The sequence below is a fragment of the Engystomops pustulosus genome, chromosome 8, assembly GCF_040894005.1.
Source record: "Engystomops pustulosus chromosome 8, aEngPut4.maternal, whole genome shotgun sequence".
NCBI lineage: Eukaryota > Metazoa > Chordata > Amphibia > Anura > Leptodactylidae > Engystomops > Engystomops pustulosus.
Genome location: NC_092418.1, coordinates 127,322,863 through 127,336,408, shown reverse-complemented (window position 1 = coordinate 127,336,408; position 13,546 = coordinate 127,322,863). Strand labels below are relative to the sequence as shown.

At 40.4% G+C, this 13,546-nt stretch overlaps 1 protein-coding gene across 1 annotated transcript in view; it reads left to right on the top strand.

The window, feature by feature from the left end:
* Positions 1-13,546, top strand: part of LOC140076015 (protein mono-ADP-ribosyltransferase PARP15-like) — a 69,873-nt gene that overhangs the window by 15,924 nt on the left and 40,403 nt on the right. The window contains exons 3-7 of the mRNA XM_072122545.1: positions 138-200; positions 1,515-1,688; positions 5,449-5,612; positions 8,038-8,158; positions 11,546-11,608. Of these exons, the coding sequence (XP_071978646.1) occupies positions 138-200; positions 1,515-1,688; positions 5,449-5,612; positions 8,038-8,158; positions 11,546-11,608 (585 nt within the window). The remainder of the gene's footprint in view (positions 1-137; positions 201-1,514; positions 1,689-5,448; positions 5,613-8,037; positions 8,159-11,545; positions 11,609-13,546) is intronic.

The window sequence follows — 13,546 nt, the reverse complement described above, 5'->3', positions numbered from 1 at the left end:
TGGGGATTTAGACTTAGCTTTGGGGAAATCACCGGGTCGATACATTTTGGAGTAGTCCCAGTGTTTTTGACAGCTGCCCCAAGTGGGTTCTCCTGTAACTTCATTTTATTAATAATGATATATTTTGACATTTCTAGGAGTATCTGCAGCCATTTTGAATGCAGCGGGTTGGGAGGTAAAGGAAGAATGTAAACGTCTTGGTATGTCACATGTCTATATATATACTCGTCAATATAACTTCATGCTGCCCATCTCATCCTGCATTTAGTAAACTCACTTTTTAAAGGCCCTAATAAAGACATCAGTATGATACTATGACAGTATGCAGAGCGCCCCCAATAGGCAGGACATGCCATGCTAACAATCAGCAGGTAGGACAAGTGAGATTTAGCATCATGACTGAACAAGAATACCCACCATTGCCAGTCTCTCCCTCTCCTGCTCATGTCTCAACAATTTCTTAAGGAGTGGTCAAGGAGCACTCAGTATAGTGGAGGTAAGTAATTGTCCAACTGGGGTCTGAATTAAAGCGGTTTTCATTCATTTTGGAAAATACTGGCTGTGTTTCAGCGCTGCTCTTGTTGCCTTCTCACCAAAAGGACTGGGCTGGAAGTGTTGGTGATCATGGAATTGCTGTAGCCAATTGGATGCCTCATTGGGCCAACAAGTATAATCATCGCGTGACAGATTGACCACCAACACTTTCTGCCCAGGTAGGAAAGTGAAGGGGCATCAGGAACATGGCTAGAATTAGGATCTGGAGTAGGATAAGTACAATTTATTTTTATTCCTCAAATCAGTCCTTGGCCCCATACGATTTTCCAGAATTACTGAAGAACCCATTCAATTATTGGTTCTGAATTAAAGGGATTTTTTAATTTATAATATTTTTTCCATTCACAAACTCTATAAAACTCTTACTTAAAGAGCACCATTAAGTTCACTTACATTAAATAAAGACAAAAACAAATGACAAGTACAAAATACAAAACTACAGAGATCTTGAACAAGTGGAAGGAAGTCCCTGCCCGTGAGGGCTAACAATCTATATGGGAGGGAGGATGGAGATGATGTGAGGGAGCAGAGCAGTTATTGTGTGTTGTAGATGATCCTGAACAGGTGGGTTTTCAGGTTGCATTTCAAGGTTTGGAAAGTGGGGGACAGTCTGACATATTTTGGTAGAGAGTTCCGGAGTATGGGAGATGCACGGTTGTGAAAATAGCTCATGGTAATAGGGTGAAGCTGAAGGTCCTGTGAGGAACCGAGATTACATGTGGGACGGTTTTGGCTGATGAGTTCAGAGATATATGGAGGGGACGGCTTTATAAGTCATTGTAAATATTTTAAACTCAATTCATTATACAATAAGTAAAGATTAATTGTCAAAATGACTACTAAAAATCAGTTTGGGAGTTATCCTGGTTTTTACAATTGATGGTCTACCCTTGGGATTGGCCATTAATGTTAGAAACTTGTCTTTTCCTACCATTGTGGAATATTTATGTATTTTTTAGCTGGACTCCCCAATGATGGCTATGCTGTGACCTCAGCTGGAAATCTTAAATGTTGCAAAATAATTCATCTAATTAATGTACAACCCCACACCATTGTGGCCTCAGTGATGAAAGCCCTCAAAGTCAGTGACAGCAAGAACATGGCAACCGTCAGCCTCCCAGTAATGGGAACAGGTAAATTTTGTTGATGTCAGCATCCTTGGTCAGAAAAAGTACCTTATTGTTATTTTTTAAATTTTAATGTAAAAACTATGAAAATATAAATTCAATTTAGAAAAAAAATACAAAAAAATAAAGCATCCAACACAGTCCTCTAAACAGCATTATCAAGATGATTGTCACCCAAATACCCAAAGTAATGGTAAATAATAAAGAGACACAAACAAAAATTATCCTTAATAATTAATAATATATATGATTATTCTAAAAAATGCCACAAATGTAAAATTTATACTTTTATGGCTCAAAACCTTTTCAGGAGATTCCTCATAGGAAAAGAATCAGTAAAAACAGCGATTGTTCAGTAAGTAAACAATGGCAAGTCGCTACGATCAGAAAACTGCTGCACTTAATTTAACGGCATAAAAGATAGACGGTCATACAAATTGATCCAGTAAGGGTACAGTAACATCAAACTATTAAAAAAAAACGATGGGGGAAGAGACAAACAATATTTGCTGGGGGGAATTAGGGAGGAGTCTGGAAACAACTGAACAAATCTAGGTCTCGATGTCTGAGACACACTGCCAGTGGTCAACAAAGGACCCAAGGTGGTCTTGAATATGTAAATAATAAAAGCAAAGTTCCCAAAGTTCTCATCTACAGCTTAAATTTCCTCCATATGCATAATGTGATTGAGGGCCTCAATCCACTGTAGCCTTGACGGTAGATCCATAGATAGCTGGGAAATTGTCTATCTCAGTCAGGGGTGAACCTAAACTATCAGCTGCCTGAGGTGAGCCCTACAATGGTGCTCCCTAGTAGTAATATATCAGGTAATTTTTTTTAGTAAATGGGTTCTCCATGCAGTGTCTCACACCCGTGCTGACATCAGATGAGAAGAGACATTGGGGCACATTTACTCACGGTCCGCGGGACCGCGATTCCGTCGGGTTTCGCAAATATTTCTATTGTGGGCCGAATTGACCCAGGTTTTTGGCGCACGTGAGTGGATTGTGTTGCATCGGCGCCGGCATGCATGCAACAGAAATCGGTGGCTGTCGGACAACCCGACAGATTCGGACAAACCGCGAAATTTAAAAAAGGATTGTGTCGCAAGATCAAGCACCCACATGCACCAGGAAGAAGCAGGTAAACTCCGGCGGACCTCGGTGAGGCAGCAACGGATGCAGGAACTCGGGCGCCCGGGCTTAGTGAATCGCGGCAGACCTGAATCCACGTCGGACAACACGCCGCGGGATCTCGGCGGGACCGGGTAAGTAAATCTCAAGCTCAACTTGCCTCATGGCTGGTGCACCTCTGCTCACAGCCATTGTGAAGAAACACAACAGACCCTTCTTCAATTTAGAACTGGGACTGGGAAAAATTGACAAGTCATACTTCTGGCCAACAACGGTCATTATAAATTGGACTGTATGAATAGAAAAAAAATGTAAGACAGCACAGGCAATGAGTGAGATACAATAAGGTAATCACTTAATACAATAGTATCTGGCAGGTTAATACATATTGTCATGAAGCTGCTGCAAGTGACCTGGAATCCGGAACTGGCAGGTATCGGATAAATGCGTTCTGTGAAGAAGAAGTAAAGACAGGTCTATACTGCGCTGTTTGGTAGACACAACATTTTATTCACAATGCACAAAATAGGTGGACAACGCGTTTCGGGAATGGACTGTTCCCTTCGTCAGGTCCAATAATACAGGGCTAATTTACTAAAGGTCCCGCGGCCGCATTTCCATCGGGTTTTCCGACTTTTCGGGGATCACGCCACCGGGACAGGTATTTAGAAGGGGATTGTGTCGCACACGATCTGATTTTGGCGCAATCATGCCGACTTTCATGCAACAGAAATCGGGGGGCGGGCCGGGTCCGGACTAAGCACGGGATTTAACTTTAAAATTGTGTCATAAGAAATGCACTTACATACACCGGGAAGAAGAAGGTGAACTCCAGCGGACCTGTACGGGGAAGCTACAGATGCAGGAAATCGGGCCACGATCTTTGTAAATCGCGGCAGGATGCATTATCGTCGGACAACACACAGCAAGGATCGAGTAAGTAAATTAGCCCCACTGTGTCTGAATCTCGGCGGACATAAGGTAATTAGTTACACCTATATCCATACAGCTACTCGATACATTAGTTTCAACTCACTCACTTGAATGTCTCGAAAAACCTACAGGTCCCATCAAGACTTACTCATACATTAACTCCTGGGACCGAAATATATAAGAAATAGGGTGGATGATGAAAATATATATTTTTATTGAGAAATATATGTACGTAATTTTATATGTATATCTAGGCACCTGCATTAGGGCCATTTATTCTTTAGAACTTGTATTATTGGACCTGACAAAGTGAACAGTCAGTTCCCGAAACACGTTATCCACCTGTTGTGTCGACCAAGCAGTGCAGTACAGACCTGTTTTTACTTCTTCACTGATAATAAATTGGAGATAGCTTGCCAAAGTGGGATATACCCACCAGGTATGCACCATAGTGTTGACTAGGTCACCACAACACAAACAAACATCTTCAACCATGGGTATACTTTGTGTAGCTTCTCTGGGATTTTGTACCACTGTGTAAGTATTGCACATTTCAGCTCCTGGAGTGAGTCGACAAGAGACAGAAGCCTTATAGGTCAATGTATAAACCTTACAACATTGTTCATCAATAAAAGAGCAGTTCAGGTCTCTGTGCAAACAAAATTATATGACAAAAACACTGACCCCCCCATCACTAGAATGCCATAAACCAAGGAAATAGTAAGTGAAGGTTCCAATTGCAAGAGACTCTCAAATGTTTTGAGAGCTGTAAATATCTGGTCCCAAAAGAGGCAATAAACCCACAAATTTGGAGATACAAGAGCCGCCTGTTAGGAGAAATACCAAACTCCCAATAGGGGCCAAACCCCAGAGTCATCTGGAATGCCCCTTAGCCTGACGATGGGTATCATAGTGTTTCACTGTGGAAGAAAAAATGGCATAGATCCCTAGAAAAATGTTGCCAAAGTTATACAAATAAAAACAAATAAAATAATCCTGAACATCTGATATATTTTAAACCTGATTGAATTAAGAACAGAAACTGTTTCAGTAGTGTGTACAGAGAAGCAACTAAGTAAACTTTTTCGAAGACTTGTAGAATTTTAAAAAAATGTTTACCGTATATACTCGTGTATAAGCCGAGTTTTTCAGCACAAAAAAATGATGCTCGGCGCGGCTCCGGGCGGCTAGTCTTCTTTCTTCTCTTTACTGTATTAGCCGGCAGAGACACGTCAATGCGATCTGCAGGCCGGCGCACACTATGATGAGGCGGTATCGCCGCTGATGACGTCATAGTGTGCGCCGGCCACAGATTGCTGGCTGTATACTACATGGAGCCTGGCTGTATACTACATGGGGCTGGCTGTATACTACTGGGGCTGGCTGGCTATATACTCCTGGGGGCTGGCTGACTAAATACTACTGGGGGTTGTCTGGCTATATACTACTGAGGGCTGGCTATATACTACATGGGACTGGCTGGCTATATACTGAGAGGCTGTGACTAGTGCATTTCCCACCCTCGGCTTATACTCGAATTAATAGGTTTTCCCAGTTTTTGGTGGTAAAATTAGGAGTCTCGGCTTATACTCGGGTCGGCTTATACTCAAGTATATATTAGTAATATATACTAGTTTTCTGTGCATTTCATTGCATTAAGATTTTTAACTTTCATTTTCTACCTGTTTTACACATGTAAGGAGACAGTCAAATAAAACCTGAACTTTCTGTAAGATTCATGATTAAGGGGATAGAAGATTACCTGAAAGATCCTTCTGTAATGACTGTCATTTCTGAGATCAGCATTGTTGTCTTTGAACAGAATATTTATGAAAAATACCAACGCTTTTTTCAAAATTACAAGGTGAGTGACAGATATTTTTAGCAAATGTTTGTACCTTTTGGTCTTAGGGTCATAACTTTTTTTTAAAAAAAAATTGTGCCATTTTTGTCTGTGACACATAAAAAGAAAGTTAAAAATTAACAAATGTTAAGGAAATTTTTCTAATTTTCTTTTTTCATTTTCTCTTTGGAGTTAAAGTTACAAAAACAATATGTGTAAAATGTGTAAAACTATATATATATATACACACATAAAGATATGTATAGTGCATATATATATATTTTTTTTATTAACTCAAAATGATCATGATAAATAAATTCCCTTGTGTGTGACAGTCATTTTGATATATAATGGGGCACATTTACTTACCCGGCCGACGGAGTTCACCCAACGTCAATGCACTGTTTTGCGATTCACAAAGATCGTGGGCCCGATATCCTGCATGTGTCGCTTTCCCGCTCAGGTCCGCCGGAGTTCACCTTCTTCTTCCCGGTGTGTGTAAGTGCATTGCTTGCAACACAATTTGAATATTAAATCCTGTGCTTAGTCCGAATCAGTCGGATCGTCCGACGGCCGCCCCCCGATTTCTGTCGCATGAAAGCCGGGGCCACTGCGCCAAAATCAGATCGTGTGTGACACAATCTCCTAAATCCCTGTCCCAGCGGCGCAAATCCCGCAAAGTCGGGATGTCCGACGGAAATGCGATCCACGGACCCTTAGTAAATAAGCCCCAATATGTATAGTCTTGGAAAAATGGGGCAACTGTGGCAGTGTTTTTTATAGTGTAGAGGGGTTTCTGTTTATTTCTAAATATTTATTACTATTGTGTGTGTGTGTTTTTTACATTTTATATTTCCCTGGGGGAAATTCTCATAAATGTAGCCATGTTGACCAATAGAAACAATATACCTATCCTTGTACACCTGGATTCAGCGTTCATGACCACAGGACAGCTTTGGGACATGCAGTAACACACATTTCATATTTGCCATAACCTCGGCATCCATGGTCGTATCCAAGGACAGTTGTCTCTAAGGGACCACATGGCTACATTTATGGGAAATTATTTTCACACAGGAACATTATTTTTTAATAACATGCAATTGAAGATGAATTACATTAAGAGGTAATGTACATAGAGGGAACCACAGAGGGAACCTGAGCTGCTTCTGGATCATAGTTGGACCCTGAAAAACCAGACATTTTTCAACAGACAGCTTAAAAATAAAGTTGTACTTGCCCTGTTCTGGCTCCCGGCTCTAAAAATGTGGGAGTCTCCCGGTCTTCAGCATCTCTAACTTCTCCAGCCTAGAGATGGCTCTTATGACAGTTAGTGAAGTCCTCAGACCCCTGGCACTTCCAGTTGGGCAGTTACCAAAGTCTAGCAGAGATCACTTCCATGCTGGAAGAGAGATGCTAAGCAAGGATCTGGCCTGCTTCGGCCCCAAGGGGATTTTCCAAGATTGCCGGAAAACCCCTTAAACCACAGATGTCTGGCTATGGCTCTCTGCTGGTCAGGATATCATCATGTCTGCTGGATTCAGAGTCGGCACGTACAGGCGTAATAAGGAAGACTGCTGTAGCTTCCAGGAAGCAGGGAAAGATTAGTAAATGTTTTGTTTTTTATTCACAGCAGGAAAGGGGCTTCTACCGACCAGGAGACACCCGGTCTATCGGCCGCTGCTGTGGGGGCACTCTGACCATTGGCTGCTGCTGTGGGGTTACTATGACTATTAGCTGCTGCTGTGGGGGTACTATGACCACTGGATGCTGATGTGTTGGTACTATGACCGTTGGCTGCTCCTGTGGGGGTACTATGACCGTTGGCTGCTCCTGTGGGGGTACTATGACTGTTGGCTGCTCCTGTAGGGGTACTATGACCATTGGCTGCTACTGTGGGGTTACAATGACTATTGGCTGCCGCTGTGGGGGTACTATGACCATTAGCTGCTGCTGTGTTGGTATTAGGACCGGTGGGCATGCTGGGGCGGGCATGCTGACTATTGGCTATTGACTATTATTTGATATATTCAGCTTTTTGGTTGCCCTCAAATGATTCTAATGGTAATGCTGTATAAATGTAACTACTAAACAGATACATTCAAACAGTAATAAAATTACAATCATCCCTTTTAAGGCAACCACAAGCTTGATGTGGCCTCGAGTAGAAATGAGTTTGACACCGCTGCCTTATTTACTAGGCTTATGATTTAGTATAAAGTGCCTCAGGACAGAAGCAGTGTATTATGGCAGCACAGGCTTCAGCTGAGGCCTAGTAGGAAACACCAGGAGATCTCCATCACAGTAACAGAAAAGTGAATGAAATTTTGTGAGCATGTACCAGCTCCATGGTGTAAGATAAAGTCTTTATTTTTAAGTTACCCCACAATAATGTGATTTTCTATCTATAATGTTGACCAACATATGCTTTCTGCCCTTCATTTAGACTAGTTACCCCCACTTCTCTGCTTTCGGAAAAATGATAGAACTAATTAAAGGTGACATCACTCATCAGGCAGTAGACTGTATTCTGAACCTAGCAGGTGCATCGTTGAATCGGCCATATGGTAAGTACAGAAGTGCTCAGTGTTACAGAGCAGCGTCGTTAAAGAGTAACCACCATCCTTTAAAAAAAACTCTTGATGTATTGCACGTTGGGCAATTTAAAGCCCTTCTGCAATAGGATTAATTAACCAAATCTTGCTCCTTTCACTGCTATTCAGCAGCCTTCCTCCTGTTATCGGCCTCTGTCAGTGATACCTCAGATGGCCATTACTAGGCACTTTCCGTCCTCACTGGGCTGAATACAGAGTGAGAGTGTACATGTGAGATACACCCCCTCTCTCTCTGCTCTCAGCTGATTTTCTCATGGCTGCTACCAGAAGTCGGTCATGTGCTGCCAGGAGCCCTAACTAATGTAATAACACAACACCTACACTCTTAACTTTCCCTATAGACCCTCAGTTTTCCCTAGACTTGTATATAAATAAATAATCAACCAGACAGAAGCTGCAGCTTATACACAGTTTCCCCTCAACCACTGCCACACCGGATAGATATAGTAGGAGGATGGATAGATTGATATAAGATAGTTAGATAGATATGAGAAGATGAAAGGTGTGATAGTTACAGCACAAAAAAAAGCAAACAAAAAGCAAAATGTAGAAAGCATAAATTAACACTTTTTAAAACAAATACATTTAAAAAGACAACATAGACAGAAAGAATCCACCGATGATCAGACAACTAAATAGACATGATAAATAGGTCCCCCTAAGTGCCAGTATTTGAGGATGTATGAGATATGTTCTAGGAGATCTTCAACCCCCCCATAAAGTTATTGGGGAACTTCAATTGGTTGTTATGATCAGCACTAAAATCACCATTTATTGCAAGATAGTTGTATTGCAGTATATGATAACAAACAATCAGACCTCCTAGGGTTCAAGTATCCAAGGGGGTCTAAAAATAGTAAAATCCTAATCTAACAATTAAAAAAGAAAATAAATTTAACCCCTTAGCACTCAGCGCCGTAGCTGAGTCCCGCTAATAGCGCTCAGCACAGTACAGCTACTGCGCAGAGACGATGCCGGTTCAGCTCTGCTCAGTAGCCGAACCGGCATCGGGGTCGCGGGATGTCAGCGGTAATCTACCGCTGACATCCCCGGCTAACACCCGCGGTCGGAGTGGGCTCCGTACTCGGGTGTTTAACCCGTTATCTTAAAGGCACAGTGTCGGACACTGCTAATACCCTGCAATACAGTATTGCAGGATATTATCATGAACAAGCAATCAGATGATTGCTTGTTCATGTCCCATGGTGGATCAAGTAAAAAATGTAAAAAAAAAAGTTTTTTAATAAAAAATTACTTTATAAATCACTAAAAATGTCCATAAGCCCCAAAACATATAAAGAGACATATAACGCTCAAAAAAGTCTAAATCATAACACAAACCCCACACATATAGTATCACCGCGTCCGTAACAATCCGTAGAATAAAACTAAATAACTATTGAACCCGTACGATGAACACCGTAAAAAAAAAAAACTTTAAAAACCCGACAAAAATTATGATTTTTACCTATTGAATCCCACTAAAAATGCAATAAAAAGTACTCCATATGTACTCCAGAAAGATATTGTTGCAAAGTACAACATGTCCCGCAAAAAAAAAACAAGCCATCAACCAGCTCTGTAGCCAAAAATGTAACAATGTTCTGCCACTTGGAAGACGGCGATGCAAATTAGGGTTTTATTTGGCAAATTTAGTAAAACATAAGAAAAAATATTCATGTCTGGTCCCCGTAATCGTATCGACCCATAGAATAAAGATAACATGATTATTAGTCTATACGGTGAACACGAAAAAAAAAAAGTAAAAAATCCAGTACAGAATTGATGCTTTTCTTCTCGTGACCTCAAAAAAAGTTCCTAAATTTTCAACAATAGGAGAAACCGACCCCAAAATGGTAACACTGGAAAAAGAATCTCATCCCGCAAAAAAAATACAATCACATCGCCCCAATAACGAAAAAGTAAAAATTTTATAGCCTTCAAAAGGGGCCAATGAGGAAACTAAAATCCTGGCAGCTGCAGGGCGCTTCTTCCCTTCTGCGCCTCGCTGTGGGGGGTCTCTGCACTCAAGAGAAATTGAAGAACAAATTGTATGGTTGGTTTTCTCTTTTTATCTTTTGGAAATGTGTAAATTTTAGGGCTAAATGAACGTATAAACGTATAAAATTTGACCATTCTAAATTTCACCTCCATTTTGATAATTACTATGAAGATCTCAAGGAGTTAACAATCTTCGTAAAAGCTGTTTCTGATAGCTTGAGGGGGGCAGATTTGAAAATGGGTTGATTATATAGGGGGGTTTTAATGCTAAATATGTAAAACTTAATTTCAAACAGTATTTATCCCCAAAACAGTCAATTCTGAAAATACGGAAAATCGCTATTCGATTTGTAAGCCACGTAATGTCAAAATAAATTATCCAAACATTTCAAAATTTATGAAAATGTAAAGTAGACATATGGGAAATGTTATGCGCCAACTTATTTAGGTGGTAGATCTATCTGCCTGAAAACGCGATCATTTTGAATTTTTCTAAAAATTCCTAATTTTTTCATTTTTTTGTAAATAAACTCAAAACTTATCAGCCAAAATTTACCACTAAAATGAAGTACAACATGTGGGGGAAAAACAATCTCAGAATCGTTTAGATAAGTAACAGTGTTCAAAAGTTATAACCATATAAAGAGACGCAGGTCAGAATCCAAAAAATGGGACTGAGCCTTAAGCTACAAAATGGCTGCGTCCTTAAGGGGTTAAAAAAGCAGAAATGTTTAAACAAACAAACATGTTAGCTGCATCCCAAAATGCTCAGTGTATTCCAATAGAAAAACCAATAGTCATGTTGGTGAACCCCATTACGAAACATAGTGACAGAATCATCACTTTTGGAGCCATTTTGCATAGTCCCCAAACTGGTAGCAATAGGACACCAAAGCCTCTGCTGCAAAAAATGACACTTAATGCATCTCCGCATACACCAAAGTATGAAGGAGCTTTTGGCTTCTAGACTTTTTTTTTCGTACCGAACCAATGAATAAGGTGGTGTTGCATCTGGAACACAAAGGGAAAGTCTTAAAAACAAAATCCAGAAGAAAATGGCCCAAATGTCAATCTCACCGCATTTGGAATTTTTCCCAGCTTCCCAGTACGTAGCATGGGATAATAAATACGGAGACTGGGAAGTACAAATTGTTACGGAGAAAACAAGGCTCATACAGCCCTGTACAGCGCTAAACAAAAAAGTTATGGCTTGTGGTTATAGAAGGAATATTTCCATGCTAAGGTAACTAATGGAGTTTCCAATTTTTTTTCGTTTTGTGGAATCAAAATGTAAAGCCTCAGTTACCATCCTGAATGTATTAATTTCTGTCTTTACAGGTGTCTCAGGGGCAATACTGAGAGCTGCGGGGGACAGAGTTAAGGAGGAATGCAAAAAAATTGGTATCTTCTTTTTTTTAATATGAATTTGTTTCCAATTTGGCAGAATTATACACAATGCATGGCAAAAGTATTCATATCCTTTTAACTTTTTCACATAAAAGTTATAGCCACAAATTTATTTCACTGATATGACATTATTTAACAGAATATCATATATTTGTAAAATGTTAAGAAAATTATATGTTTTTGCATATGTTTTCAGCCCCCATTGAGAAAATATTTTTTAGGACAACAATTAGCTGCAATGACAGTTGTGAGTATGTTGGAGGATGTCTCTAGCAACTTTGCACATATGTTGTTGTAAACCATTTTATAGTAGCTGTGTCTGAATGTTTAGAGTCATTGTCCTGCAAGAACAGTGTTCCCCAACCACCGGTCCGTTTTGTGAAAACAAAAAAAAGCGTCATGATGTCATCACATCATGTCTACCAACAATAGAACCATGCATTAATGCGGAAGAGAAGACTGCTGCAGGGGAATGAAGAAGGTATTAGGGGTAATTTTTTCTTCTCACAGAGTTCGGCTGGGAAAGGGGACATTGAAAGCAGAGGATGGGGAAGCTAAAGTAAAGGGGACATGGGAGGAAGGCATGATGCAGGAAAAGAGACAATATAAGTGGGGGATGCTTATTCAGGAAATGGGACAATATAAGCTAGGCACACAGGGAGTTATGGTGGGGCATGCAAACATACATTTTTGACTGTAAAACTATAACACCAGACTGCATCCCCCCACCCACCGGTCCCCCGAGAAAATTATCTTTACAACCGGTCTTTTGGCAAAAAAAGGTTGGGGATCACTGTGCTAGAAGGTGAACCTACGTCTCATACTCAAGTGTTTTGTAGTCTTCAACAGGTAGTCCTCCAGGATTACCCGGTATTTAGCTCCATCCATCCTCCCATCAGCTCCTTCCCAGTCCATGCTGAAACTAGTTTCACTGAAAAAGTCTTGACTTATCCCCCCACATAGCATTTGGTATTTAGGTAACAAAACTAAATTTTGGTCTCATTTGACCAGGTGCTCGATGTGTCTCCTACATAACTTTTTGCAAACTTAAAACCGGACTTTTTATGATCTGCTTTCAGTAATGGGTTCTTCCTGCCTCCTCCATAAAATCCAGATTTGTGGAGGACATGTAATGCCTTGGATCAGAGTAGCATTGAACTTTGGAAATTTGGGATATTTTAATATTTCCCCTATACAAACTCAGCTTCTTACTTTATTTTACATTAAGGTTAACTTGCATTTCTTACTGTATATCTGTAACTAAAGAGAAGCCAGTAATATTCTAGAGCTAGTAAGTAGAGGTTGATTTGGATGACTTGTTTACCACAATCTCAGACAGCCTGACAGGTGATGTTAATTATAGATAATTATGGGGACGCAATGGGGGGCATGTTTCATAGTTTTTTCTTTCTTTGGTGAATTTTTTAGACATTTGGCAGCTCTTTTTTGAGCCTTATGTATGATCATGACTTTTTACTTGTGATACATGTTCAGTTTTTCCTGTCCTGGCAGGCGCAAATTTTGGCTTCTTTTTGAGACTTTTTGTTGCAAACGTCTCAAATTCACATGGACACAAGCCACGTGAGGGGGTTACCGTATTTCTCGGACTATAAGGCGCACAAAAAATCCTTTGATTTCCTCAGAAATCAAAGGTGCGCCTTATAGTCCAGTGCGCCTTATATATGAACCATACTTACAGACAACAGCTGCCTTGAATTGTGCACAGGTCTGCCACCTGCTGGTCATTTATCCTTATAATCAGGTGCGCCTTATAATCCAGAGCGCCTTATATATGAACCTAGATGTTTTAGCAGGCATTTATTGATGGTGTGCCTTATAGTCCGGTGCGCCTTATAGTCCAAAAAATACGGTATATGCAGGAGTGGACACTACTGTAAATTTTGGATTTGAGGCTGTGCCCTCCATGTTTAA